At 42.3% G+C, this 26103-nt stretch overlaps 1 protein-coding gene across 1 annotated transcript; it reads left to right on the top strand.

The window, feature by feature from the left end:
- The first annotated feature begins 328 nt into the window (after positions 1–328).
- On the top strand, positions 329–25194 carry RAB12 (RAB12, member RAS oncogene family). The gene is made up of 6 exons (XM_075270659.1): positions 329–820; positions 13636–13696; positions 15852–15990; positions 16439–16528; positions 18099–18203; positions 23913–25194. Exons 1-6 carry the CDS (start codon positions 568–570, stop codon positions 24024–24026), a joined length of 762 nt encoding a protein of 253 aa, XP_075126760.1. The 5' UTR covers positions 329–567; the 3' UTR covers positions 24027–25194.
- Positions 25195–26103: the final 909 nt, after the last annotated feature.

Consider the following 26103-nt stretch of genomic DNA (forward strand, 5'->3'; position numbering starts at 1 on the left):
GCAGACCCGTTTATCTAATTCTAAGGCATGTGGTACTGTGTGTAGACGCGCGTATCTAATCCTATGGCGTGTACAACTGGTCCAGTCGTTTGGTTCGCATTAGAGCACAGACAGACAGACAGACAGACAGAAATTCATTTTTATAATATAGGGAGATACATACACTCACACACTAGTATAAATGAAAAGTTTAATAATAAATGTAAATAATATTACTAGAATTGCACTACATACTCTGTGAGATGTGCTAGGCCACAGTGGGCAGCTCCCGGGCTCTCAGCACAGTCCCAGCCTGGAATGCCGCCCTCCTCCTCCTCCCATGCCCATGTCATAGCCGTGCCTGGAGTCTTCCACATCCATAGAGGGAGCTTACTATCTGGCACACAGCTATGCACTTCCCCATCCCGTTTCCTCTCAGACATTTCCGTGTGGAGCGCAGGATCCCCCCCTGTGACCGCCGCTAGGACACACCGGCCTTCTCCTATCCCCATCACCGGGCAGGACCTGACGTGCCCGGCTCCGTTCTGACGTGACGTCGCCTTGGGTGAACACGGTTCGGATGTGTTAATGGATTCAAGGCCCGGATACCACAGGGGACTCGGGGGCGGCGGTGGGAACAGCTATAACATCTCGTACGGCGGCTCGGCCTCCAACTCCCCGGCGCTGACTGGCGCCCAGGGCCGCAGGAGAAAGCAGCCTCCTCGGCCGGCGGACTTTAAGCTGCAGGTTATTATTATCGGCTCCAGGGGAGTGGGGAAGACCAGCCTGATGGAGAGGTTCACGGACGACACCTTCTGTGAGGCGTGCAAGTCCACCGTGGGTAAGAGCCGGCCGGGGCTATGCTGGGCGTTGTAGTGCTACGAGGTCAGGGTGCTCGGTAGTGGCTGCAGCTTGTGGGACACTCACATTCCCCATAGTCACTGCTGTGTACTGAGAGCTTAGTCACTGCTCACATGTGTCATATCCGTCACATTGTCAGCTGTGATGGGACAGACATGGCTTCTGGTTACTAATGTAGTGTAGCATTAATAATAAGAGAAGTGGCGGCTACCTGACATGGCGGACACTTCCAGCGCTCCATGGACTCTATGGGGTCTCTGACGTGTGATGTGAGTACACTGTAACTATCCCATCAAAATGACAGACCTCTAGGTGGAAGGGGATGGACCCCATTATATTTAGGGGGTGCGATGGGTCTGTTTGTCTCTGCAACAGGCTATAGAATAGATGTAATCAGAGTCCTTGGAAAGTTGTATTCTGCTAATTCTAAGGCTAGATTCACACCTGCGCCTGATCTTAGGGATTCCCAATACTACAAGCAGCGCTTTTCTTTCCACATTTTTCCGCCCTTTTTGGGCAGAAATTTGGTGGATCCCATTATAGTCTATGTGGTCCGCTGGTTTCAGAGGGTAACCGCTTTTTTTTTTAAGCAGATAAGGTTTCTGTTTGGGGGTCCCCAAGTGGAAACCCGAACACAGGTGTGAACCTAGCGTAAGGCCTCAATCAGGCTGGTGTTAATGCCGTTTTAACACATTGGTGGGCCCAGTGCAAAAGTTTCGTAAGTAGCCACCCCTGTCACCTCCACTTAGGCATACCTAGCCTGCACAAATTGTAAGGCCTGATCAGGGGCCCTCACTTAGTATAATGCCCCTTTGTGGAACTCAGAGTATAATGCCTCCTTAGTGGCCCCACTCCTTCCTTGTTCTCTTCTGTCTTTTGTCCTTGAGGCTTCAGGGAACAGCAGGTGCAATGTTAGTGGCGTCACTACATTATACCTATTCTTCCCAAGACACTGGGAGCAAGAGGAAGGGGCCCAATGGTGACCCTGCTTCACCTTTGCATTCAACTCCTCTGCACCTTCAGTGATACACTTATCATTTGCTCAAGCCTGGAAAAAGTAGGCGGCAACCACTAAGGTAGATGGTAGAATAAAGTGGTCTAAAGAAGGCATTCCCTTGTCTTGTGTAGATCCGGTAGGTGGTGCCATGTCAGGCAGCGTAGGTTAGGCAGGGTTCACACTAGCGTCGGTGTCCGACAGCGCACATGAGATTTTGCACGGACATTAGCATCGGACACTAGCTGTCGAACTCCGATGCTAGTGTGAACGTCCCCTTACAGTTCCATTTAGGAGATCCCTATTTATTTACTACTTATACGCTGCAACCCAACTTGTCAAAGCATAGCTAAAACCCTAGAGCCAAGGGAGTGCCCCCTATTGGATCTATGCTAGGGGAGCGACAGCCTTATTTAACCAACTGTTAGGGTGGCTTCAGGGGGATCACTAAGGGCTCGTTCACATGGGGATGGATTTTGGCACTGAGAGTGACGCGGGGAGCTGCATCACTCATGTCAAAACCCGCCTGCCACGGCTTCCCCCTCCGGAGTCGGCTCAACTGAATGGGACGAATCCGGAGGTTGTTGCTGCCAGGCGGAAGCCAAATCTGCCTGAAGAAAGGGCAGCCCGCTTCTTTTTTCTGCTAGAGGCAACATGCTGCTAGCGGAAAAAAGAACGCTAGTGGTCTCCATAGACCACCATTGTATGGAGGCGAAATCCGCTGTCAAAATCCGCCTCTTTGCCCCCGTGTGAACTAGCCCTAAGGATATTGGATGATAGTCAGATTTAGAGATAAGGACTTGAGACAGTGATGCTTTCAACACAGAGACAAACTGAATCTGGGCAGAAGCGTACTTTATTGTACAAGTCTTGCCTTTTTATACCCATCGAAGTGTTTGATTAAACATTAAAGGAATTCTACCACTAAAACTCCGCTTTTATTCTGCTTTAGACATTGGAATAGCCTTTAGAAAGGCTATTCGTCTCTTACCCTTAGACGTGGTCTCCACCACGCCGTTCCTCAGAAATACCGGTTTTTATAGGTATGCTAATGAGTTCTCCACAGCAATGAGGGCGGGCCCCAGCGCTCAAACGGCGATGGTGGCGTCCCCACTGCTGCCTGAGACCCTCTCTCCAGCGATGCCTTCTTCTTCACCTGCATCCTCCCCTTCTCTGTCGTATTCCTTCTTCGTCAGCTCTGACGCCTGCGCAGTCTTGCTTTGCGGCCTCGAAAATATGGCCGCTGGCCGGGCTGCGCAGTCAGCTCTACCAGTGTCTCGCTGGCAGAGCCGACTGCGCAGGCGTCAGAGCTGACGAAAAAGGAAGACGACAGAGAAGGGGAGGATGCAGGTGAAGAAGAAGGCATCGCTGGAGAGAGGGTCTCGGGCAGCAGTGGGGACGCCCCCATCGCCGTTTGAGCATTGGGGCCCGCCCTCATTGCTGTGTAGAACTCATTAGCATACCTATAAAAACCGATATTTCTAAGGAACGGCGCGACGGAGACCACGTCTAAAGGTAAGAGACGAATAGCCTTTTTTAAAGGCTATTCCGACGTCTAAAGCAGAAAAAACAGCGTTTTAGTGGTAGAATCCCTTTAAGCATTTTTAGTCCATATGTATCAAACAGTAAGTAGTTTTCATTCTCGCACCAATCCTAGGATCATTGGAGCTGTGAGAGTTCACTTGCTGCTTGTCACACAGTTTTCCAAGAAAATAGATGTAACTAAGATCACACCTACCAGGAATAAGACATTTGAGGACAGCTTACTGGGGAGGGGGATGTTTACCAGATTTGGTGCAGAAGGAGAAATGGAGCTGTGTGACGCTAGAAGGCTGCCCTAGGTTTACCTGTTCCTGTGTGTTTCAAGATGTGTGCTGCCAAAGGAATTGCAGAAATGTGTGGGTGTCGTGTATCATTACTGTGACTTACATAGATTGCACCACACACATCTTACTCTATGACACTGTTGCTGTGAATGTACAATGTACGCTACCACTTACTTGCGACATATTTAAGGCTCTATCAAGATTTATGTTGTGGTCTCTGTTTATTATGGAAAAGGTTGTATGAATAATTCCAATGCGGCCTGATGGACCCCAGTGACTTATTGTGGGGGCTGGCAGGTTCCTCTAAGGTGTCTGTTATTTTACTGGAAAACAAAGCACTTGAATGCCGCGCTATTTCTACCATCAGAAACTATTAAGGAGGTTCTACTACACATGTGAACATGGCCTATAACCCATTTCTTATTCCTGGCACCAAAGGAAATATTGATACTGGTGGTAGATGTCCTGTGAATTGAGTTTTACCAGGTTTTCCAGTATTACTTAATTTTATGAGGTGCCGTAACACTGATGCACTGAGGGGTATTGGCACATTTTAAGAAATTTGTTGTCGTCTTCACTATTAGAGTGTATACAGAGGCATAGAAAGTCTTATTGAAAGGGAATCTATTACCAGGGTTATTCACATAAAACAAGAACACAGTTACATAGGTGAAGCTGACCTGAATAGAGCACTTTTTGCTCCTAAACAATTCATGCCTCCATTCCCAAAATATGCAAATTATCTATAGGGAGCACCGAGGGTGACTCCTGTGCCCCAGACTAGTATTACCCGCTGCACTATGATTGGCCTCCTGTCCCCTGCCTTGTATGAGTGACATGCAGAGGGAGCCAATCTAAAGACTCGCCTGGCCCTGTATTATTGTGTTCACACCATGTATTGCATCATCAGCACATGCAGAGCACCATTGAGAAGATGGCAGGCCAGAATGGGTTTACCTTGCATCACAATACATCCTGGAGCCATGGGATCATGGCGTAAAGGTGCGGGGTCCTGTGACACAGTTGGTACATGCTCACTACACCATTGACTGATGATGCAGTACACGTGTAAAGGAGATAATACAGGGCCAGGGGAGACTTCAGCTTACACCAGCCCTGTCACTCATGGAAGGCAGCAGGAAGGAGGCCAATCCTAGTCTGAGGTGCTGGAGCCGTCATTGGTGTTCCAGATTACTAATTCACTTATTTAGACACATAAAAATATCACGGTACTGGAGGTATGGGGTTTTTTTTTTTGTTTTTTTTTATAGGGCAACCTCTACATCTGTACATACTGGCAATACGTAGGGTGTAGGACAGGACGGACTCTTACTAGCAATACTTGTTTTCTATTGAAAGGAAGAAAAACGGTTAATTGTTCACCAAACACCCCAATATCAAAAAGAAGGTGAAATAACACAATTTAACATGTTTTACCTTTAAAACTAAAAAGCAGAGCATGTTTTTCTCTTCTATGTCTGTGTCTGTCCTTAACTGTCCGTTCCCAAAGATGTCCGATTTTTCCAGCGGACAGCAAAAACCTGCATGTCTGGTTTTGCTGTCCGCTTGAAAAGTCAGACATCTTTGTGAACGGACAGTTAAGGACAGGCACGGACAGTAAAAGAACGCACCCAATGTCCAGTTAAATGAATGCAAAGTGTCACGGACACAGCTAGTGTCCGCTGCTAATGTCCTTACAAGATTTTGAACGGACACTAGCAGTGGACACTAGCTGTCAGACACCGACTGTAGTGTGAACGCCCCCTTAGTGTCCACTTTTCTACTGTCCGTTCTTTTTGTTTCTGCTTTCGGAAATTTTAACGGATTTCTGCCGGTTCTGCTAGTATCTGTTGCTAAAATCTTGTAACTGACAATAGCAACGGATACTATGGACGCTCTCCAACGCCCCCTTACTATGAGGTGCCATTCCCGGGTATCAGCATTCCTTTTCAGCTTTTCGCTGCCAATCACTCCGAGATGAATGGGCCTAATCTTCAGGGAGTCGGGAGCTGTGGAATCTGCGGCAAGAACGAGTAGGGCACTGATATTTTCTGCGTACTGCTGCGATCATTGCCTCACATTGAAAACAATAGTAGGTGATATCCGTCCCCAAATCTGGGGCAAATTCTTCAGTGTGACCTTACCTTTACAGGACCACTAAAAACATGCAAATAGAAGGTTATTCATTTGTAAAATATCAGTAGCTGTCCATTTTATCATACACAAAGTGTATGGCAACTGATGTGGGGTTCTTTTTCAAAAATTTGCACCCGTTAAATGAAAATGTGACGTGAAGGCATCCATAGACAAGTGTTTACAATGGTGTTTTTCTTTATTTTGTACATACTTTTGGTTTTTTTTGTCTTTGCTGAAGTTTTAAAGAGCCTAAATAAATATCCCAGAAAAAAAAACATAATTTCCTTTTTATGAAAAACACCATATCAGAACCCTGTATACTGCATGTAAATGTTTCAATATTTTGCTATAGACTTGTTCAGAATAGAAAAAGTTACATTAAATTGTCACCTAAATTCCGTGTGATTTCATCCTAGGGGATACATAGCGGGGAATTGCTGGCTTGAAGCTGCTATGAAGCGTCACTTTCACGGTCACAGACTGTTCCTACTTGTGGTACTGTACAATAAACTGAGCCCTCTATTAATGCCAACACAAACAGGGTTTTGATGGGATGTCAGCTGGCATGATACCCCCATCGCCCACTGTCAGCAACATGAGAGGCATGATTTATATGTACAGTAACCCCAAGTCATCCATATATACAAGTGTATCCTGGTATATGCAGCACTTGCATATTAATGCACTTAGTCAGCGGTGAATGTGTATAGAAGGTGCGAATGACAGATCACGATGGCAGCAATATGTGCGTCGCCTCATCTATGAAGTGTGATAACCTGGTGGGTGGGTTGTTATATAGGCACATAATAAACACTCGCTACTTCTTGTGTCAGTGGCCTAGGAGGTTTATACTGCCTGTAGACATTGGAATTCAGATGAGATGTAACTGCGTAAAATACATCCCGATTCCCTATCCCAATTCTGGATCTTCTCACTGATCATAGGACTATGGGAAAATAAGAGCATTTAGGGAAATTTGTAGAGTCTGAGGACTTTTACTATAAGGGAACTATTCCCTTATAGCAGTGTTTTGGGAAATGTTTTCTGTAGTCCAGGCCCATCCTGTCTTTGTGACCCAACAAATAAAGGTGGAGGACGAGGGAACAGACCGAACAAGTGCAGAACATATGTTCATAAGCCGGCTGCAGATCTCTGCATTAGCCTATCCTGTTTACTAATGTCACTGACTTGATGTTCCTTACCAGGCGGCTATGTTCTGGTGTCAGCACCTGTTCACTGCCTTATGACTGGGGGAGGGGGCAGCATACTATATTTCACTGCTATATTGTGAATATAGTGTTACCTAGTGAAAGCTTCACAGCCTGTGACATTGTACAAGGCAGGCACATGACATTGTATTTGTTCGCTAATAATATATCTGTCTAGAAACAACCTGTAGCAGCATGCTGAATCTTAGGCTATGTACACACAAAGGTGTGGAGGTACGGGTTTGTAGGAAAGCGGAACAGACAGCACACAGATGACATCTGTATGATGAATAAGACATGTCCTGAGCTTTGTCACTGGGCTCATGTTTCCCCCATAGACCTTGTGTAGGGCCATAGAAGGTAATGGGTCTGTGTACTATATGTTTTTAAAAATCTGATCGCACATTGAATGAAAAATCTGATTGTATGCATGTAGTCTTATGATGTATGCAGAGTGGCCACCATAGCTACCTGGTCTCTGCTGTAGTGAACTCTGATAGTGGGCATTGCAAGCCAGGACTCCCCTTCCCAAAGTGTAAAATTGCTGGTTCTCATTGGCCCCGTTCCTTTATTGGTGCAGGACGGCTCCCGCACGGCAAGAACATGGGAGCCATCCTGTTACTATGACTCCTGGAAGAGACAAGGCTCTCAGGCTTGTCTTAGTAATATATCTATTGAGGCCAGTCTATGAGCTATAGAGTGAAAGTCCCAATGACTGCAGTACAGTTGCATTGCAGTTTATGAGGCCTGCAATTAAAAGATTGCGGGTTGAAGTCCCCTAGGGGGGGCTAATAAAATGGTTAAAAAAATAATAAAAATGCCTGCGGTAGGAAGGGGTTAACAATATTCTCACATAGGAAATTGCTGTTGATTTTGAGGTGGATTCCACCATAAAATGAAGCCCAATATTGCGATGAATCTGCCTCTCATAGTTTTCAATGGAAGGTAGGGATCAAAGCAGGACATTGAAAAAACAAGCATCCTGCTTGATCTTGTCATGTCATTCTAGGGCTGATCATCTGCACAAACCGTTTCAAGAGACACTAAAGCTGATGAGCGGGTGAAAGCTGTAATGGAAAGCACATCCTTATTTTCCATCATCTGAACCCTAACTGGGTTATCTCATAAGAAAAACTTATCCTCTAGTTACACCCAGGCTGTGGAATCTGTAGGCCAAATCACTGACCAGGATTCTTTTTACACAGCCCAACTCATAGTTCTTCTTAAAGGGGCTATATCTTTGGGAAAAGTCATTTTTAATTAATCCCATCCTTGCATAGCCTTTAGAAAGGCTATTCCACACCTACCTTTTGTATGTAAATTGACTCTGTAGTTTTTGAATAAGTCTATTTTTATTCATATGCTAATTAGCCTCCTCCATGCACAGGAAGTCTGTGAGCTCTCCTCTCCCTGCTATGTGCTGTGTGAGAGCAGGGAGGAGGAGTCATCAGCAGCAGCAGCCTGTGCTGTATACACTGCAAACAGTGCACCATGAGACTTCCGGGGTGCATGGAGAAGGCTAATTAGCATATGGATAAAAACGGGCTCATTCAAAAACTACTGAGACAATTTACATACTAAAAGTACATGTGTAATAGCCTTTCTAAAGGCCATGCAAGGATGTGATTAGTTAAAAATGACTTTTCCCAATGATGGAGCCCGTTTAAATGACTGACAAACATTGTCAAACAGAAGCAGATTTGAGTATTCTTGTTTGGGGCGTGTGGGTGTCGGTGGGTTGTGAGCGTTGCTCTTGTCTTCTCTTTGACAGTCCTATATATACCGTATAAGCCGACTTTTTCAGCACAGTTTTTGTGCTGAAAAAGCCCCCCTCGGCTTATACTTGAGTCAGCAATTTTTTATTTTTTTTTTTAGGAGGGGGGGTCTATGACCAGCCGCAATATCAATGTATAGAATCTCCCATAAAATAGTGTGTGGGGGGGGGGGGGGGAAGGGGGGTGGTAAGGAAGCTTTAAAAAAAAAAAAAGTTATAAATCACTTCTTTCCCTAGAATACATATGAAAGTGTAAAATGACTGTGAGCATAAACACATTAGATATCCCTGTGTCTGACAGTGCCCAGTCAACTGAATATAGGGTATCTGCAGTGCTCCTGTTCCATCAGGAAGGGGTTAATAGGAGCACTGCAGATACCCTATATTCAGCCAGGCTGAATTCCAAGGGGGGGGGGGGGGGACAGTCCTCAAGCTCAGAGAAGGGGCAGACAGACAACCCAGCACCCAGCAACTACTGCACCCAAAAACTCCCACCATTTTAATTTTTGAAATATTCCAGTATCTGCTGCATTTCCCCTCCTAGACTTATACGTTTTTTTTGTGGTAAAATTAGGGGCCTCGGCTTATACTCGAGTATATACGATGTGTGTATATATATATATATATATATATATATATATATATATATATATATATATATATATATATATATAAATGTAGCAGCAGTGATCTGGTAAGACTGGTACTTTATACAGACTTGGGGAAATGGAACTCCTGTTCTTGTTATCGGTAGGAGCCCTATTGGTGAGACTGTCAGCATTCAGGCAGTCTTGTTGGTGAAACAGGCCCTTTCATTTGGTTACAGTTAGGGCCAGAAATATTTGGACAGTGACACAAGTTTTGTTATTTTAGCTGTTTACTAAAACATGTTCAGAAATACAATTATATATATATATATATATATATATATATATATATATATATATATATATATAATATGGGCTCAAAGTGCACACTCCCAGCTGCAATATGAGAGTTTCCACATCCAAATCGGAGAAAGGGTTTAGGAATCATAGCTCTGTAATGCATAGCCTCCTCTTTTTCAAGGGACCAAAAGTAATTGGACAATGGACTCTAAGGGCTGCAATTAACTCTGAAGGCATCTCCCTCGTAAACCTGTAATCAATGAAGTAGTTAAAAGGTCTGGGGTTGATTCCAGGTGTGTGGTTTTGCATTTGGAAGCTGTTGCTGTGACCAGACAACATGCGGTCAAAGGAACTCTCAATTGAGGTGAAGCAGAGCATCCTGAGGCTGAAAAAAAAGAAAAAATCCATCAGAGAGATAGCAGACATGCTTGGAGTAGTAAAATCAACAGTCGGGTACATTCTAAGAAAAAAGGAATTGACTGGTGAGCTTGGGAACTCAAAAAGGCCTGGGCGTCCACGGATGACAACAGTGGTGGATGATCGCCACATACTTTCTTTGGTCAAGAAGAACCCGTTCACAACATCAACTGAAGTCCAGAACACTCTCAGTGAAGTAGGTGTATCTGTCTCTAAGTCAACAGTAAAGAGAAGACTCCATGAAAGTAAATACAAAGGGTTCACATCTAGATGCAAACCATTCATCAATTCCAAAAATAGACAGGCCAGAGTTAAATTTTCTGAAAAACACCTCAAGAAGCCAGCTCAGTTCTGGAAAAGTATTCTATGGACAGATGAGACAAAGATCAACCTGTACCAGAATGATGGGAAGAAAAAGGTTTGGAGAAGAAAGGGAACGGCACATGATCCAAGGCACACCACATCCTCTGTAAAACATGGTGGAGGCAACGTGATGGCATGGGCATGCATGGCTTTCAATGGCACTGGGTCACTTGTGTTTATTGATGACATAACAGCAGACAAGAGTAGCCGGATGAATTCTGAAGTGTACCGGGATATACTTTCAGCCCAGATTCAGCCAAATGCTGCCAAGTTGATCGGACGGCGCTTCATAGTACAGATGGACAATGACCCCAAGCATACAGCCAAAGCTACCCTGGAGTTCATGAGTGCAAAAAAGTGGAACATTCTGCAATGGCCAAGTCAATCACCAGATCTTAACCCAATTGAGCATGCATTTCACTTGCTCAAATCCAGACTTAAGACGGAAAGACCCACAAACAAGCAAGACCTGAAGGCTGCGGCTGTAAAGGCCTGGCAAAGCATTAAGAAGGAGGAAACCCAGCGTTTGGTGATGTCCATGGGTTCCAGACTTAAGGCAGTGATTGCCTCCAAAGGATTCGCAACAAAATATTGAAAAAAAAAAATATTTTGTTTGGGTTATGTTTATTTGTCCAATTACTTTTGAGCTCCTAAAATGTGGAGTGTTTGTAAAGAAATGTGTACAATTCCTACATTTTCTATCAGATATTTTTGTTCAACCCTTCAAATTAAACGTTACAATCTGCACTTGAATTCTGTTGTAGAGGTTTCATTTCAAAACCAATGTGGTGGCATGCAGAGCCCAACTCGTGAAAATTGTGTCACTGTCCAAATATTTCTGGCCCTAACTGTATATGTTGTGGGATGGCAGGGGGGCTGATCTGAAATGTGAAGGTTTTAAAAAAAAAAAAAAAAAAAACGTTCTTTTTTTGAGCCAGGAGTTCATTTTTGTTGTAGAATGATAAAATCTGGTGTCCTGTTGTAGTTGCCTCTATACTTATCCCATCTAGACCTTGCATGTTCTCTAATACCTCTACTACTGTTCTTCTTTATAATGCAGAGAAGAATGGAGAAATTCACTCCCTTCTATGTTAGCCTGTTGGCCCTCACAAGACCTCACTGTTCTCTGCTTTGTAGTGTCAGGGGACTAAAGATAGGAGTAGCCGCTCAGACAGGATCTGTATAGACTGCTTGTAACTAAAGCTTGATGATTTGGGCCATTTCTGCTGACATGAGTAACACTTTGCTATGGTGGACCTTTGTTTGCCCAAAAAATGCAGCTTTTTTTTTTTTTTTTTTTTTAAAGCTAAAGTCAGGTGTGTTTTGAGTAGAAGGTAGAAGTATAAGTGCCTGCTACATATTTACATTGATTTTGTAGCCATCCTTAGCTTTGGCTATAAAAACCGCAGCAAATTCTGCAACAAAAAAAAGCTACATTTCCACTACTTGGGCTTCAGCCTATATTTCCCTTTGGTAATTGGCACATGGATTAGGACTCCTACAATGTGCAAGCCATAGTTCACTTGAGGACAACCAAAAGCAATAATGGTTTGTCTGTCTCCCACAGAAAGCAGTATCCTATAATATGTAGGGCTTCTAAAGTGCGCCTGAAAGTAACTAATAGGATATTCTGTTGGGATTAGCTTCAGAATTGGGTATACACTCATTGGTTAAAAATAAATAAATAATCCACCAAGATGTTAGAATTGATTGAAACTTTATCTGTGAATGCAGAGCTGATATATGTAAGTGATTCCAATATTAGAGCAAAAGGATAAGTTTATTAGGAGAACTACACACTTGGAAGGAGCCTTGAACCAAACTCTCGTCAGATCCCAAACAGAACCTGGATTCATTGCTAAAGATGATTTTGGTCCAGTCCGCAGTGGTCCAGGTTTCTTGTTCAAAACACCATTGCAAATGAGGGCGATGGTGGCTGTCAATGCTAGGATACATTGTGGGCACCAGGACAACAAATTTCCTTCTGCTAAGTGCCCTAAATGCCTGGAAATTGTCTGAACAGACAGAGGTGTACTGCATGTGCCATCTGTGCTTGGATGGTGGCCTGGAACAATGTGGGAGCTGCTTGTCCTTGTTGGCAGAGCATACAATCCTTTCTACTGGTGGTCTCTCTGGGCTATTCATTGCATGTTCGCCATGTATGTTCCTTCATGAAGTCACTGCTCCCAACAACCCCTAACAGCCCAAAATGGCCTAGATAACAGACAGTCAAAACGACCATCCTGCAATTCTCAGTCTAGTGATGCGCCTCCTCTCAAAGTCTGCCAACTGGTCAAAATTTCTTCAAATGCCGTGTAGAGGCATGTCTAGCAGTCAATAATCTCTCACCAAGAGGTACACTACCCAAAAGTAACCTCTGAGAGTTTCTTAGAAGACCACGGGGAAGTACTTTCATGTCCTCTTATGGCTAGACCCAATTTTTGATCAGACCTCATCTATAAGCCTTTACAAATGGGTGTGGGTTGTTTTTTTTTTTTTTTTTTTTTTTTTTTTTTGTTGCATGTAGTGATCGCATAAGAGCTGGACAAAAGTCAGACACAAGTTTTTGTCTCCTGCATTCAACTCTAGGCTGCCATCCCCGGTTTCTGGATGTTGTTAGTGGCCACGTTCATCTCCAGCTCTCATTACCGAAGTGGTTGCACATTGTGACCTAGTTTCCGATCTGTAGAAGATAATAAAGCTCAGCCGTGTGCAGCTACTGACCCCTGTATCCACCTTATTCAGTAACAAATGCTAAATGCAGCCATGTTACCATTGTGTGACTTCTGCCTTGTTTCTATGCATTTTTGGTTTTGGCTGCCAATCTGGAAACAACTATAAGTGGCCAAAAACCAGAATAGATGTTATTACAGGTAAATGACTTGTCAGGAATAGAGATGAGCGAACACTGTTCGTATCAGCCGTTCCGAACAGCACGCTCCCATAGAAATGAATGGAAGCACCTGGCACATACACTTTGCCGGTGGCCGCTCGCCATGCCAGGTGCTTCCATTCATTTCTATGGGAGCGTGCTGTTCGGAAGGGCTGATCCGAACACTGTTCGCTCATCTCTAGTCAGGAACTTACCTAGTTCTGTGGAGAATGCATCATACAGTCATTGCTTTATTATAGGAAAGATGCCTGGTACTTTGTATTTATTCATTTATGTTTTATTTCTTTTCCGTTATAGGCGTTGACTTTAAAATCAAAACTGTAGAGTTACGAGGAAAGAAAATCAGGTTACAGATTTGGTAAGTCACAGTATGTCTATATGTATGGGATAAGCTCTCTTCTGTGTGCCCGCTCACCCATTTATAAAAGTTGGATAATAGTCATAGTTTTGTGTTGCATGCATGACTTCAATCTATGCATGGTGCAACAGCACGCTCCATAGAAATGAATGGATGCACCTGGTACTTCCGCTTTGACAGCAGCCGGCCGCTTAACCCCCCGCGTGCCGGCTACGTCCATTCATTTCTATGCGAGCGTGCTATTCGGATCGGCTGATCCGAACAGTACTCACTCATCTCTAATAGTAAGGTCTTCTCTATCATTAACTCTTTGTAGAAGTGTTTCACCATTGCCTGCTATTAGTAGTTTATAACACTAGATAAGGTGTGTGTAAAGCACAGGCTAAGCAGCGAGGTCTATTATGTGTACATGATCCTCTGTGCCATAGTCACCATAGCCATAGTCATCATCTTAGTATTGTAATACTAGGACAGTGAGACGTTCATGCTTCTTAGGCCTCATGCACATGATTGTGCATTTAAACTGCAAATGTAGATAAACATATGAACCCATATTTTTCAATAGGCCCATACACACAGCCGAATTATAGAGCTGCAAAATATACCAACCCGTTCAACTCTATCAATCCATTTTGGAAGTAGGGGCCAGTGAAAACCCCGGATGAAATACTGATGCCAATCCATGTCATCCATGCCTTATTTACAGAGCCATACACTGCACACGGTCATGTGCAGGAGGCCTAACATTGACATATATTAGTCCAGCACAGATACGTTTGTTATAACTTGGACTTAGCATGTTCAGGTAATAAACAAAGTTTCTACTTGGTGGTAAATTTCTTAACGTGAAAAAAAAAAAATCACAGGAATATAGCCATTTTCTGCAGGGTTTTTAGTTTGCTTTTTAACCCCAACTGCCACAAAAAAGGTTTTGCTTTTTCTTTGTGTTTGTGTGCTTGTTATTGCTGCGTACAGGCTAATAAGTTACAATGTTACTCATTTTTCACAAAATGTGCTTGTCCATACATTTGTTTGACCATTACGTGTAGTCATGTGACTAATTATTGCACCTTGTTATTAATGTCTGTGTATAAGCCTCACACACTGTGTTCTAACTTTTTTTTCTCCATTTGTTCACCATTTCATTAATCTCACCATTTGCTTATTTTACTTTCTACTGACTACACTGCTGCTTTCTCAGTGGCTACAGCGGTCAACTAATGCTTGAATGTATATGTACCATGTCTTGGTCCTTCATCTGTGTGTTCCTGTCTGGAATGCTGTTGCCGCATGTCTGGTTGTGTAGCAGCACTTGTTAGAGAGAAGGTCCGCGGGCACATCACGAGGTAACACATTACTTTTTACTGATTTTCTCTCGTCTCCTCTCCTAATGTGAAGTGTCTTTTACTGTTTTCTGTGCTAAAAGATTTGTGGAGCAGGCAGCGATCTACAATATAAAAAAAAAAGGGGGTTACCTGTTAAATCCTATTATCCCCCCCATTGTCACATACATCATTGAAGAGGTTGCTATAGCCTCAGTGTCTGCAGCTGATTGGCTGCAGGAGTCACATGAGTGATGTAGGTGATGTCCTCAAAGCCAGAGAGGTAGGGGTGTAAAGAGTAAATAATAGGTTTTATTTTGGGTTTTTGGGTTGTTTTTTTTGTTTTTTACCATGTCCTGCAAATTTCTTAAAATCCCAGGCAAAACACTATGGTCAGTAATAAATTTCACATGGATGTTTTTTCTGTGCTTTTCTTGCAGTGGATTTTCCAGGTGGATAATCTACCTTGTGTGGACATTCTTGTGACGTTTCTTGCTGTCAGCATTGATTTCTTTTTCATTAGATATAACGTGTATATATTGTCTTTGAATTTTAGCTCTTAAAGCGACATTAGTAACTACTAGAAGAAGCAGGTGCCCCACTGGGGTTTGATAAGCCCTAATTTTGCGATTAATAAAGAGAAATCTCCCAGTAATTAGGCATTTTCTGAAGTCAGGGCCAAGATGCTTGAGCTCCTTTCACGCTCTTACAAATCGGGCTTTGTGTTTCTCAGTGTGAGTAGGTGTGAAGCTGAATGCTAATGGCTTCTCTTTATGTGGCATTTGTCCTGCATCTTTTTCTGTTTTCTACCATCCTCTCCTTGTCTCTTGTAGGGACACAGCTGGCCAGGAGCGCTTCAACAGTATTACTTCAGCCTATTACAGAAGTGCCAAGGGTATCATATTAGTCTATGATATCACCAAGAAAGAGACTTTTGATGATTTACCAAAATGGATGAAGATGATTGATAAGGTGGACATTATAGAAACTGGTTATATTGTTTCTGACAGCCAGTCTTTTATCATAAGATTCCTGAGTCACCAAAATATGTATACTCCTGTACACTGATTTCCAGCTGTTTATATGGTATTCTTCATTCAGACCTTCATGTACACTGCTATTTATACTACACTACATGTTACAGGTCTATGCATTTACCTACGCTTATATATGAACACATCAGTATAACAGCAAATATATCTGCTGTGTACTCTCATATAGTGGGGATGTAACTATTCACACTCCTCACATATAGCTATATGATAAAAGAACTGTTTTTATGTCATTTCACATAAAATGACTACATTTGACTATTGTATTTGTAGGAAAATGGTTGAATGACAGTTTCATGGTGATTGTCAACAAAATCGTTCAAAAAAAATAATAAAAAAAATGTTTTTTATTCTCTGTGTTAATGTAGTATGCGTCTGAGGATGCAGAACTCCTTCTGGTTGGAAACAAGCTGGACTGTGAAATTGATAGAGAAATTACTCGGCAACAGGGAGAAAAGGTGAGGATTCCAGTGTGTTAGGATTAGATATCTATCTATGTGTTACATATTCTCCCATACATTATACATATAAGAAACTGTCCTTTCTGTGCTGCCAATTTGGCCTGAAATAGTGATGCCGTTCTCTGACAGTGGCCGGTTCTATTGGGTACTCAGTTGAAGAAACAAATTGTGGATTGGTTCGTATGCATATCTCATATAAACCGGTGGCAGGAATGTCTGTAGTAAATTTTCTTTAGTCTGGCATCTGATAAATGAGACAGTCTGGTAATTGTAATGTTGCATGGCAGACCGGAAGCAGTAGACTGAGCGCAGATAGACAATCGGATATTTCTCTAATTCTCAACAAAGTATAAGCAGCAGATTTTGTGTTAACCTTTCTTTTATGACTTTTTTTTCCTGTAGGGCCCAACTCTTAGAAGTGAGTTTTATATATTTTTTTCATGGCAGTTTACTAGTCTAAAATATTATTCATGACCGAGTAAAGGAATTTCCTATGTATTTAACATGGAATCAGGTGTTTGCCTTACTTACCTTTTATGGGTATACATAGACAGAGGAATTTGAAGATCATTTTGAGACAGATTCTTCCTGGATGATTTTTGTTCTGCTTGAACAAATTCCCCCATGTGAACAAACTCTAAGGGAAATTTAATATATATATATATATATATATATATATATATATATATATATATATATATATATATTATAATATAATTTTTTTTTATTTTTTTTTTGGGGGGGGGGGATGGCCTATCCTTAGGATAGACCAGAAATCCCTGCTTGGTGGAGGGCTGGCAGTCCAATCCCAGTACTATACAGTATAGCAGATGGGCTCTATACACTGGTCAGGCAGTGTTACTTCATCTTAGATCCCATTGATGGCTTCAACTCCATCTGGGAATTGTCATCCAGGCAGTGTTCCTTAATAGAGATGAACGAGTAGTATTCGTTCGAATATCTAATCCTATTATAATCTATGGGAAAAAAACGGGAATGTTGTTCCGGTTTCCATGGAAACCAAAGTTCGACACCTTGGATCCTCCAAATTCCGGAAGTAGCAGGATGAGGAGCACGAGGAAGTTTTTGCATTGAATTCAATGGAATTCGACCGATACGAGTATTTGATCGAATAGTAGTATTCGATCGAATACTACTCACTCATCTCTATTCCTTAATAGTGAAGCCTCTGCTGAACTGAAATCTATTTCCCAGAGGGACAATACAATGTCTGTGCAGAATGGCTTGTCCTACACATAAGTGTGATCGCTAGCGCTGCTGATGTAGAGGCAGCAGAAGTACACAACTGTGGATGGCCGAATGCACAGTGCTGAAAACCAGAATGCAGCAGAATAATAGAATACATTGGTGAAAAGTGGAATAGGAGAATAAAATCAGTTGTAGCTTTTCACTTTACAGGGACTTTTGTACAGTTGTTGGTGATCCCAAACAAAAGTCAGAAAGTTTGGGAACCACTGTATTTAGTTAATGGCACTTAGCTCATTGTGACATGTTAGTTGGATAATGGACAATGTACTGATTATTTTCCTATATTTCTATGATTAAGTTTTCACAACAGATAACTGGGATGCGTTTCTGCGAAGCAAGTGCCAAGGACAACTTTAATGTAGATGAAATCTTTTTAAAGCTGGTTGATGACATATTGAAAAAGGTTAGTATGTTCATGCCTTTCTACTTGTTGTAAAACAATCTTAATAGAGATTTAATAATACTGAAATTCTGACCCCGATGTTGGACAACATTGGTCTCTGCTACACTGTTTAAAACTGTGGGTCGTAACCCCCTGGGGGAAATCGTGTAAAGACTGCTCAGGGGTCATGAGCCATCAGTGATACTTAGGCTATGTAGCACTGCCCTGCAGTCTCAATATGGCTGCTGATAAGGATCGAGTACTACACAGTCTTCAACAGTGGGCCCAAAATAACAAACGGTTATACTTGCCCCACCTGGATGTCTGGCATTGCCCCGCATAATCTTCCAGCCTTTGGCTGGTCTTACACGACCGTAGTGTTTTTGCAGTCTGCAATTTGCGGATCCGCAACCGCAAAATTCACAAAAAAAAAGACAAACTCATTCCGCAGACGACCGTACTCAACCGCAAAGTGTACACGTGTGCATCTGTTCTTCTGCGGATCCGCAAAAAAAAAACAAACACACCCCCTGCCAAAAAAAAAAAAAATGGAAGTCACTGCATAGTTACCGAATAGTTACAACCCATGCTCAATTCTTCTGGGTTGCTATGTTCCAAGAATTTCGTGTTTGTAAAAAACATTCAGGACTCCTGGGTTTATCAAGTTTTTTATTAAATAAAAAAAGCCAACACAGTAAAATACTTTGTTAAATAACTGTTTCAAACTGTTATAAAATATTTTAAAAATATTATTTATATAAAATATTTTTTGCAAAGATAAAAACTTTTTAGAAGTTTTTGACACAATAAGAACATTTTACAGGGTGAACAGCTCTTGGGTAAAGGAGCCAGTTGTATGGCTAGTGGATGCCCGAGTGTCAGCTGTTTGTCTAACATGCCCTTACCCCTGAAGAGAAGGCTGGTACTGTACACCTTGCTGTGGATACTGACCCTGACCGCAGTACAACGCACCTTCCTGGGAATACTGGCGCTGTTGTTCAAATGGCCTAAACTGTTGTTGTGCTGGCATTGGACCGGACTGTACAAGACTGGCAAGATATTTCGGATCCTGCTCACCCTGGAACTGGTTCAAAATGTTGATAATTGTCGACTGGCACAAGAGCTGGTGTTCAGTAGGGATTTTCTCCATGTGCCTTGCCACCATCATGCCGAAATGTTCATTAGCACTCCATTCTGACCGTTTTTGCATGAAAGACAGCACTTGTGCATCCAGCATGGAACGCGTATCCATGCCTGTACTCCATGCCTGTACCTTCTGGTTGTTTTCTTTTTTTCCCACGTCCGGCAATTCTTTTTGGACTTGGAGGCTCGAGCAAACTCGGTGATGAAGGGGTTTGCGATGGAGATGACACGTGAGAACTTTCCAGTGTGCTTTGGTCCTCATGCTGCTCCTCAGGCTCACCTTCCAGGTTGTCAACAGTTCTGCAAAAACCCAAAAGAATGTTTGTTTTTTTTACTGGCAGACTGAACAATTTCACTGTACACTATATTTCAAATATATACTCACTCTCCAATGTCCATCGTGTCTTTCAAAAACATCAGTTATTGCGTGTACATGTACGGTTTCTTCGTTCGGTGGCCGGATCCACTCTTGCCCTTTTGCGCATTCAACTCGCGCCGAAATTGGTCTCTACATGTGTTCCACAGAGAAAAATTAAAACAATTAATATTGACTCACCATGTATGAAAATGTGAACTGTTTGCTGATTTTGTAGTGTTTTCCCTTTCGTACTTACGTAATTTTTTGCATTTCACAATAGAGGCCATATCCCATTTGTCAGGGTGCATTGTCTTGCATACATCCTCCCAGGCGCGGTCTTTTGCAATTTTGTCGAGGTAGTCCTCGCATCTTTTATCCCACAGTAATGGGCGTTCCTGTAAAAATATTGTAAATGTACATATTGTCATTTGTTTGATTACGACCAATAAAACATTATGAAGTATTACAGTATTGTGTTACCCTGTGGCTCATTCGCTAGTAGCCTTAACTAAACCCCCCCCCACCTTGCAAGGGTCCCTAGTAGCCATAACTAACCCCCCCCCACCTGGCAAGGGTCCCTAGTAGCCATAACTAACCCCCCCACCTGGCAAGGGTCCCTAGTAGCCATAACTAACCCCCCCACCTGGCAAGGGTCCCTAGTAGCCATAACTAACCCCCCCCCCCCACCTGGCAAGGGTCCCTAGTAGCCATAACTAAACCCCCCCCCCACCTGGCAAGGGTCCCTAGTAGCCATAACTAACCCCCCCCCCCCCACCTGGCAAGGGTCCCTAGTAGCCATAACTAACCCCCTCCCCCCACCTGGCAAGGGTCCCTAGTAGCCATAACTAACCCCCCCCCCCCCCCCCACCTGGCAAGGGTCCCTAGTAGCCATAACTAACCCCCCCCCCCCCACCTGGCAAGGGTCCCTAGTAGCCATAACTAACCCCCTCCCCCCACCTGGCAAGGGTCCCTAGTAGCCATAACATTCCCCCCCATGTAACTTACCTGGACCATGATCAGGAGCTGCTCCACGAACTGGCGTTTCATCTTGCTGTCTCAAATGGCTCCTCGGCTGCCGTCTTCTTCACTGCCCTGCGCGCTGATGTAGTTCCGGCAGCGTCCAGTCTTGACATCCGCAATTACGGATACACACTGAACATGTGTTGTGTGTATCTGCAAAAATGCACGCGCCCATAGACTTGTATTGGACCTGCCATGCCGTGCCGTAAAAGCACGGCCATTACGGACATGCGGTATACTGTCCGCACCACGGTTGCGGCGCGCCACAGCACTGTCAAAATCTACGGTCGTATAAGAGGCCTCATAGACAACTATGGTACCGTAAATGGTCCGCAATTTTAAACCCGCAATTGCGGACCATTTGCGGTGGAAAACTACGGTTGTGTAAGACTAGCCTTTAACTGACTTCACACTCCCACGGGGGCACATGGGGTGCTTTGATGTCCTAACGCTATGTCAGTGTGTCATGCCATCATTGTGCTCCACGTGCCCACAGAGGCCCAAATACAGTCCTCAGCAGTGACTCCCCCCTTCCCCTTCTGACGTCACCAAGAGGCCTTAAGATTATGACGGCAGGACACTGCTGGAAGATGGGAGGATGTCAAGGAGAAGTGAGGCAGAGTGAGTATAACTGTGCTTTATTTTTCTTTGCCTCCACTTATTATACTCTGAGGTCTGTGGGAGACCACAGAGTACAATAATTCATCAAAACAGTCCTGAGGGGGGTTCGCCATCTTTGTTGTTGAGGTTGCCCAAGGATTCCAGCCACTGCACAGCATTATACAGTGGGGGCACTGGGGCAAAATGGGCATTGCTTTGTTGTTGATGACCCAGCCACTGAAGCTGTATAAAAAGCAGTTATAAAAATTACGGTTGACTTTTTTCACTTTTGCTAACTTTTGTTATGTGCAGTATGAATATCCAGATCATGTTCTCTCCATCTGGTGGTTGTCAAAAAGCTATAGGCATAAGACTGATTTGTTAGTATGTTCTAGTCAGTCATAGGCAGTCTCCTCATGTTATGCTTTTTTCAGGATTTCGAGAAAACCCTTTGCCACCTCCACAATCTTCAACTTTTAGCATCCTTTAGTAGATACTGCTGCACCAATTCCAGCCCTTTTTTTTTTCTCTAGGACAGCATTTGCAGTACCTTCACTTGCCACTACTGTTTGTATGGTGAGTGAGAAGTGCAGCTTACGGTATATAAATGTTACAGAAAGCCACGCTGTCTAGGTACAGGTGATCTATGGGGTGCTGGGCGTTGGACCCTCACAGATCTAATGATGCACTATTCTAAGGGTAGCTCATCGATCCTAGAAACTGGATAACCCTTTAAGTGCAAATACTGCTTTTAAATCTGGATGGCATCAAAGACAATGCAATGTGAGTGCATGGAATATTTTATGCTCCATTCAAATGCTGTAAGAAACATAGGTGCCAATGTTGGGATTTCTGCAGTGGATTGTCCTAAAAAATTGCACCTGTTTCTCTAATACAGTTTAAACTTCTCACTCTTATCTACAAAGCTCTCTGTGGCACTGCACCACTATTCTCCTCCTCCCCCATATATTCTCCTCTATCTACCACCCTACCCATTCTGTCAGTGATCTAAGAATAACATCCTCAATAATTTGTGTCTCCCACTCCCATCTCCAAGACGTCTTCCAAGTTGCATCAGTTCTCTGGAATGGTTAACCCCAGGTATTCAGATTATTGCCCAGTTTTCACAAATGTGAATTCCAAAATACATTTTTTGTGCTGGTTTATCATATTCTCTAATCTGACATTTCTACACTTGTGCCCACATAAGTAACTCTTCTTCTTAATCTTCCGTTCTACATTATTTCACAGCCTGTAATGCCCTCATATAACAGTAACCCTAAATGCTTTGTATCTATACATATATGGATACCTATTGATGGCCAGCTCATATAGCATACTCATTTTACCCAGATGGCTGGACCATTGTACAAGTACCTCATTCTTCTCCATAGATTGTAAGCTCTTTTGAGTAGAATGCGTATGAATTAACATCGCCATACAATTAGAGAACGAAGAATGGACCTTCCCATATCAAAACATTTCTGCAATGAGGATCATAATATCACCAATCACATGAAAATTTTGGTTTTAAGAGGGAATTTTAAATCAAAGAAAGAGTGACGGATTTATGCGTATAAACTTATGACCCTGCTTCAAACACTGGAGAAGGGGTTAAATCTGTCACATGGATTTATGGCATCTTACAGAAATCACTGACCTGAGAACTGATAAGAACCTGGAATTGTTTACATTGTTTCTAAAATATAAAAAAACTAAAAACTTGCAAGTCTTCAGTAGGTGATACCTTTTTTAATGGCTAACTCATAATGATGACAGAGTATGACGTTTCGAAGCTTACTATGAGCTTCTTCTTCAGATATATCTGAAGAAGAAGCTCATAGTAAGCTTCGAAACGTCATATTCTGTCATCATTATGAGTTAGCCATTAAAAAAGGTATCACCTACTGAAGACTTGCAAGTTTTTAGTTTTTTTTATATTCCATAACCACTGGCTAACACGGTACCAAAACAAACATTTTCCTTATACATTGTTTCTACCAATACTAATAACCCTCTACCCCCCCCCCCCCCTTCCTCCTGGAATTCTATCCCTGTGTCCTTTTGTACATAAATATGCATCCTTCAGAAATGGTAAATATGCATCCTTCAGAAGTAAATTTACTTGAGAAAGGAGCCTAGACGTTACGAAACGTTGTAATCTGTCATCATTATTAGTTAGCCATTAAAAAGGTTTCAACTACTGAAGACTATCAAGTTTTTTTGTTTTTTTTTATATACTCATATTGTATGAATTAATCATTCATTTATTACTTTGTAATGTCTAATTTTGTCTGTACATGAACCTTCTTATTTGTAAAGTGCTGTAGAATATGTAGGCACTATAGAAAGAAAAAATATTATAGTGTAAATTCTCACTGTGTGAACATAGCCTAAGCTTTGTCTGTTCTGTAGGTGATATGAAAGCTAACCAGTAGTGTTCTGTGATTTGTTTTAACATAGTTGCAAAAAGCTAGCAAAGTTACTTTACAGATTTGTAAGTTTATCTGGATTTTGGTACATTTGATAGAAAAGCTAAAATGTACTTTCTTCATATTTTCAGCATTAATTAATTTTTTGATATGGTAACCCCTTTATGTCTTGTGCAGATGCCCCTGGATATCATGCGGAATGAGTTATCCAACAGCATCTTATCTCTTCAGCCAGAGCCAGAAGTCCCCCCAGAGCTGCCTCCACCACGACCTCCAGTCCGTTGCTGTTGATTTTCTGCCGACACAGCAGGACAGTGACATTCAGTCCCCTTGTCCTGTGATACAATCATTAGAAAGGTCCCATTTTGCACTTCTTTCTCAGTACAATATGTAAATATGTATTCAACAAGCAAAGGTTTTACGTTTGGAATTCTCTCTTCTGCTCCGTGGAGCGATAATCCAGAGTTTGCACTCTAATCTGAATGGGCTCTGGATCATACGGATTGGCCCTTCCTTCTAAGCGCTGTACCGCAGTGGTTCCTGCAAAGCACTTTATTTCAGGCTCCACTAGTTGTGTAGTATCTAGTGTTGAAATCATAGCGTTTTCAGCTCAGAAGTTTGGTTTCTCAGTTACCAATCTCTTTTGTATTTTTTTTATTGTATCTAGACACATATATGGTGCTTTGCTAATTGTATTATCACTCCAAAATATTTAACTATTTAAGGTTTCCGATAAAAAAAAAAAAAATGCTTCCATATACAGTATTATATTTAGTTTATTAAACAGTGCAATTTTATTTTATTTTTTAATTGTAGCAATAGTTCATTACTGGACCTGCCACGAGTATTAATGTTTGCTCCAGTAGTATTTATTAACGTCGAAATAGCTTGAAGGACATTTGTTTTTGTGTTCTTTTTTTCTTTTGTGCTAATAGAGTTACAACATGAGCTGTCAATGCCCCCTTCTGTTCTCTCTAATGCTCCTTGCACAGGATTTGTGTGGATTTGAGGCACACTGAAGAAGCAAAACAAAGTACGTGGTCTATGAACTCAATGAGACTTCATTGCGCACAGCATTTAATGGGCTGACTTGGAAGTTATGACTGAATAGGCTGCAAAGAAAGCAGCACTACTGTCCCTTTTGGGAGTAGAGATGAGACTGACATTTTTCTATTATTAGTATTCACTTACTAATCTGTGCATTTAACCTTGCCACATTGATTTTTTTTGGGGGGAGGGGGGTGGAAAAGTATGACATTACACTTAAATGGCACATACTGTTTTAATGATGGTGGTTTTGTGAATTACGTATTTGATATCTCAAAAAATGCACTGTATAGTCCGTTATGGACAAAGCAGTGACGGATATGCATTTGGATAAATGTGTGTCTTTGTGGTATTTGAAACAACATAGTATTTCTAACTAATGAAGTGAAAATAAACCTTTTTTATTTATGAATGGTTGTGTTGTGTTTTATGTATCAGCACCATCATCAATTTCTTCTATTTGGCTTTTATGCTCCATATGATCCATCTCAAGGATCATATTCACACTTGTAGCTGAAGCTAACCCAATACATTGCTTTATCGATTTCGTTCTGTTTGCCATATACAGCTACATTTCTTTTCTCATGGTTTACAGCTGGTTGCCTAGGTTATAGTCCTGCTCACAAATCTGGATAATATCTCCTGATCATCTAGAGTCTCTTCTCTCACTGAATATGGCTTTCAGTTTTTGATCACTGATAAGTTTCCTTATCAGCGCTCCTGTTATCTATCTATGTATGTAAATCCAGAGATAACTGTGATGCTTAGAGCAAGCAGGAGCTCCTGCTGTATTGAGCTGGAAACCTGGAAGTGACGGGAAGAAGAGACTGGAAGAAATGGAGCAGCAACACAAAGTTTGTTTTGTTTAAGTAACCAAAAAATATTATACGTATAGTTTGTACATGTAGTAATAGAATCAGATACAGAACATCCAATTCAGAAGTTGGGGCGTGTATAGAGATAATCATTATAGCGCAATGTATCGGGTGAGACTACCCTTGCTGGGCCAGGGAAGGGTCCAGGTGAGAGGCCTCTATTGCAATCTCTGATATATAGTTATGCATAATAAGTACACAATGAAGTACATGAATGTTAATATATGACAATGAAAAAAAATTGGAAGAGTGAAAAGTGTAAAAAGGGGGCAGTTTATAAAGAGAAAAAACATGGAGGGTTTGGTTTTTCCCTAAGTCATCTAGCTATGGAACGGGTAAACTTAAACAGACAGACCTAAATGCTCACATATTGTATATTTCTGGCAAAAAAGCACCTTTATTTGCTAAGTTATATACCGTGTAAGCATTTAAGCAGGCCCAACCCC

This window comes from Leptodactylus fuscus, chromosome 4 (assembly GCF_031893055.1).
Source record: "Leptodactylus fuscus isolate aLepFus1 chromosome 4, aLepFus1.hap2, whole genome shotgun sequence".
Taxonomy (NCBI): Eukaryota; Metazoa; Chordata; class Amphibia; order Anura; family Leptodactylidae; genus Leptodactylus; species Leptodactylus fuscus.

Bases quoted from the DNA above. Each gene is read 5' to 3' on its own strand.
- RAB12 (XM_075270659.1), top strand. From the start codon at position 568: ATGGATTCAAGGCCCGGATACCACAGGGGACTCGGGGGCGGCGGTGGG. The intron at 16,529-18,098 runs GTGAGGATTCCA...TCTATGATTAAG, and splicing joins CTCGGCAACAGGGAGAAAAG to TTTTCACAACAGATAACTGG. The intron at 18,204-23,912 runs GTTAGTATGTTC...TGTCTTGTGCAG, and splicing joins TTGATGACATATTGAAAAAG to ATGCCCCTGGATATCATGCG.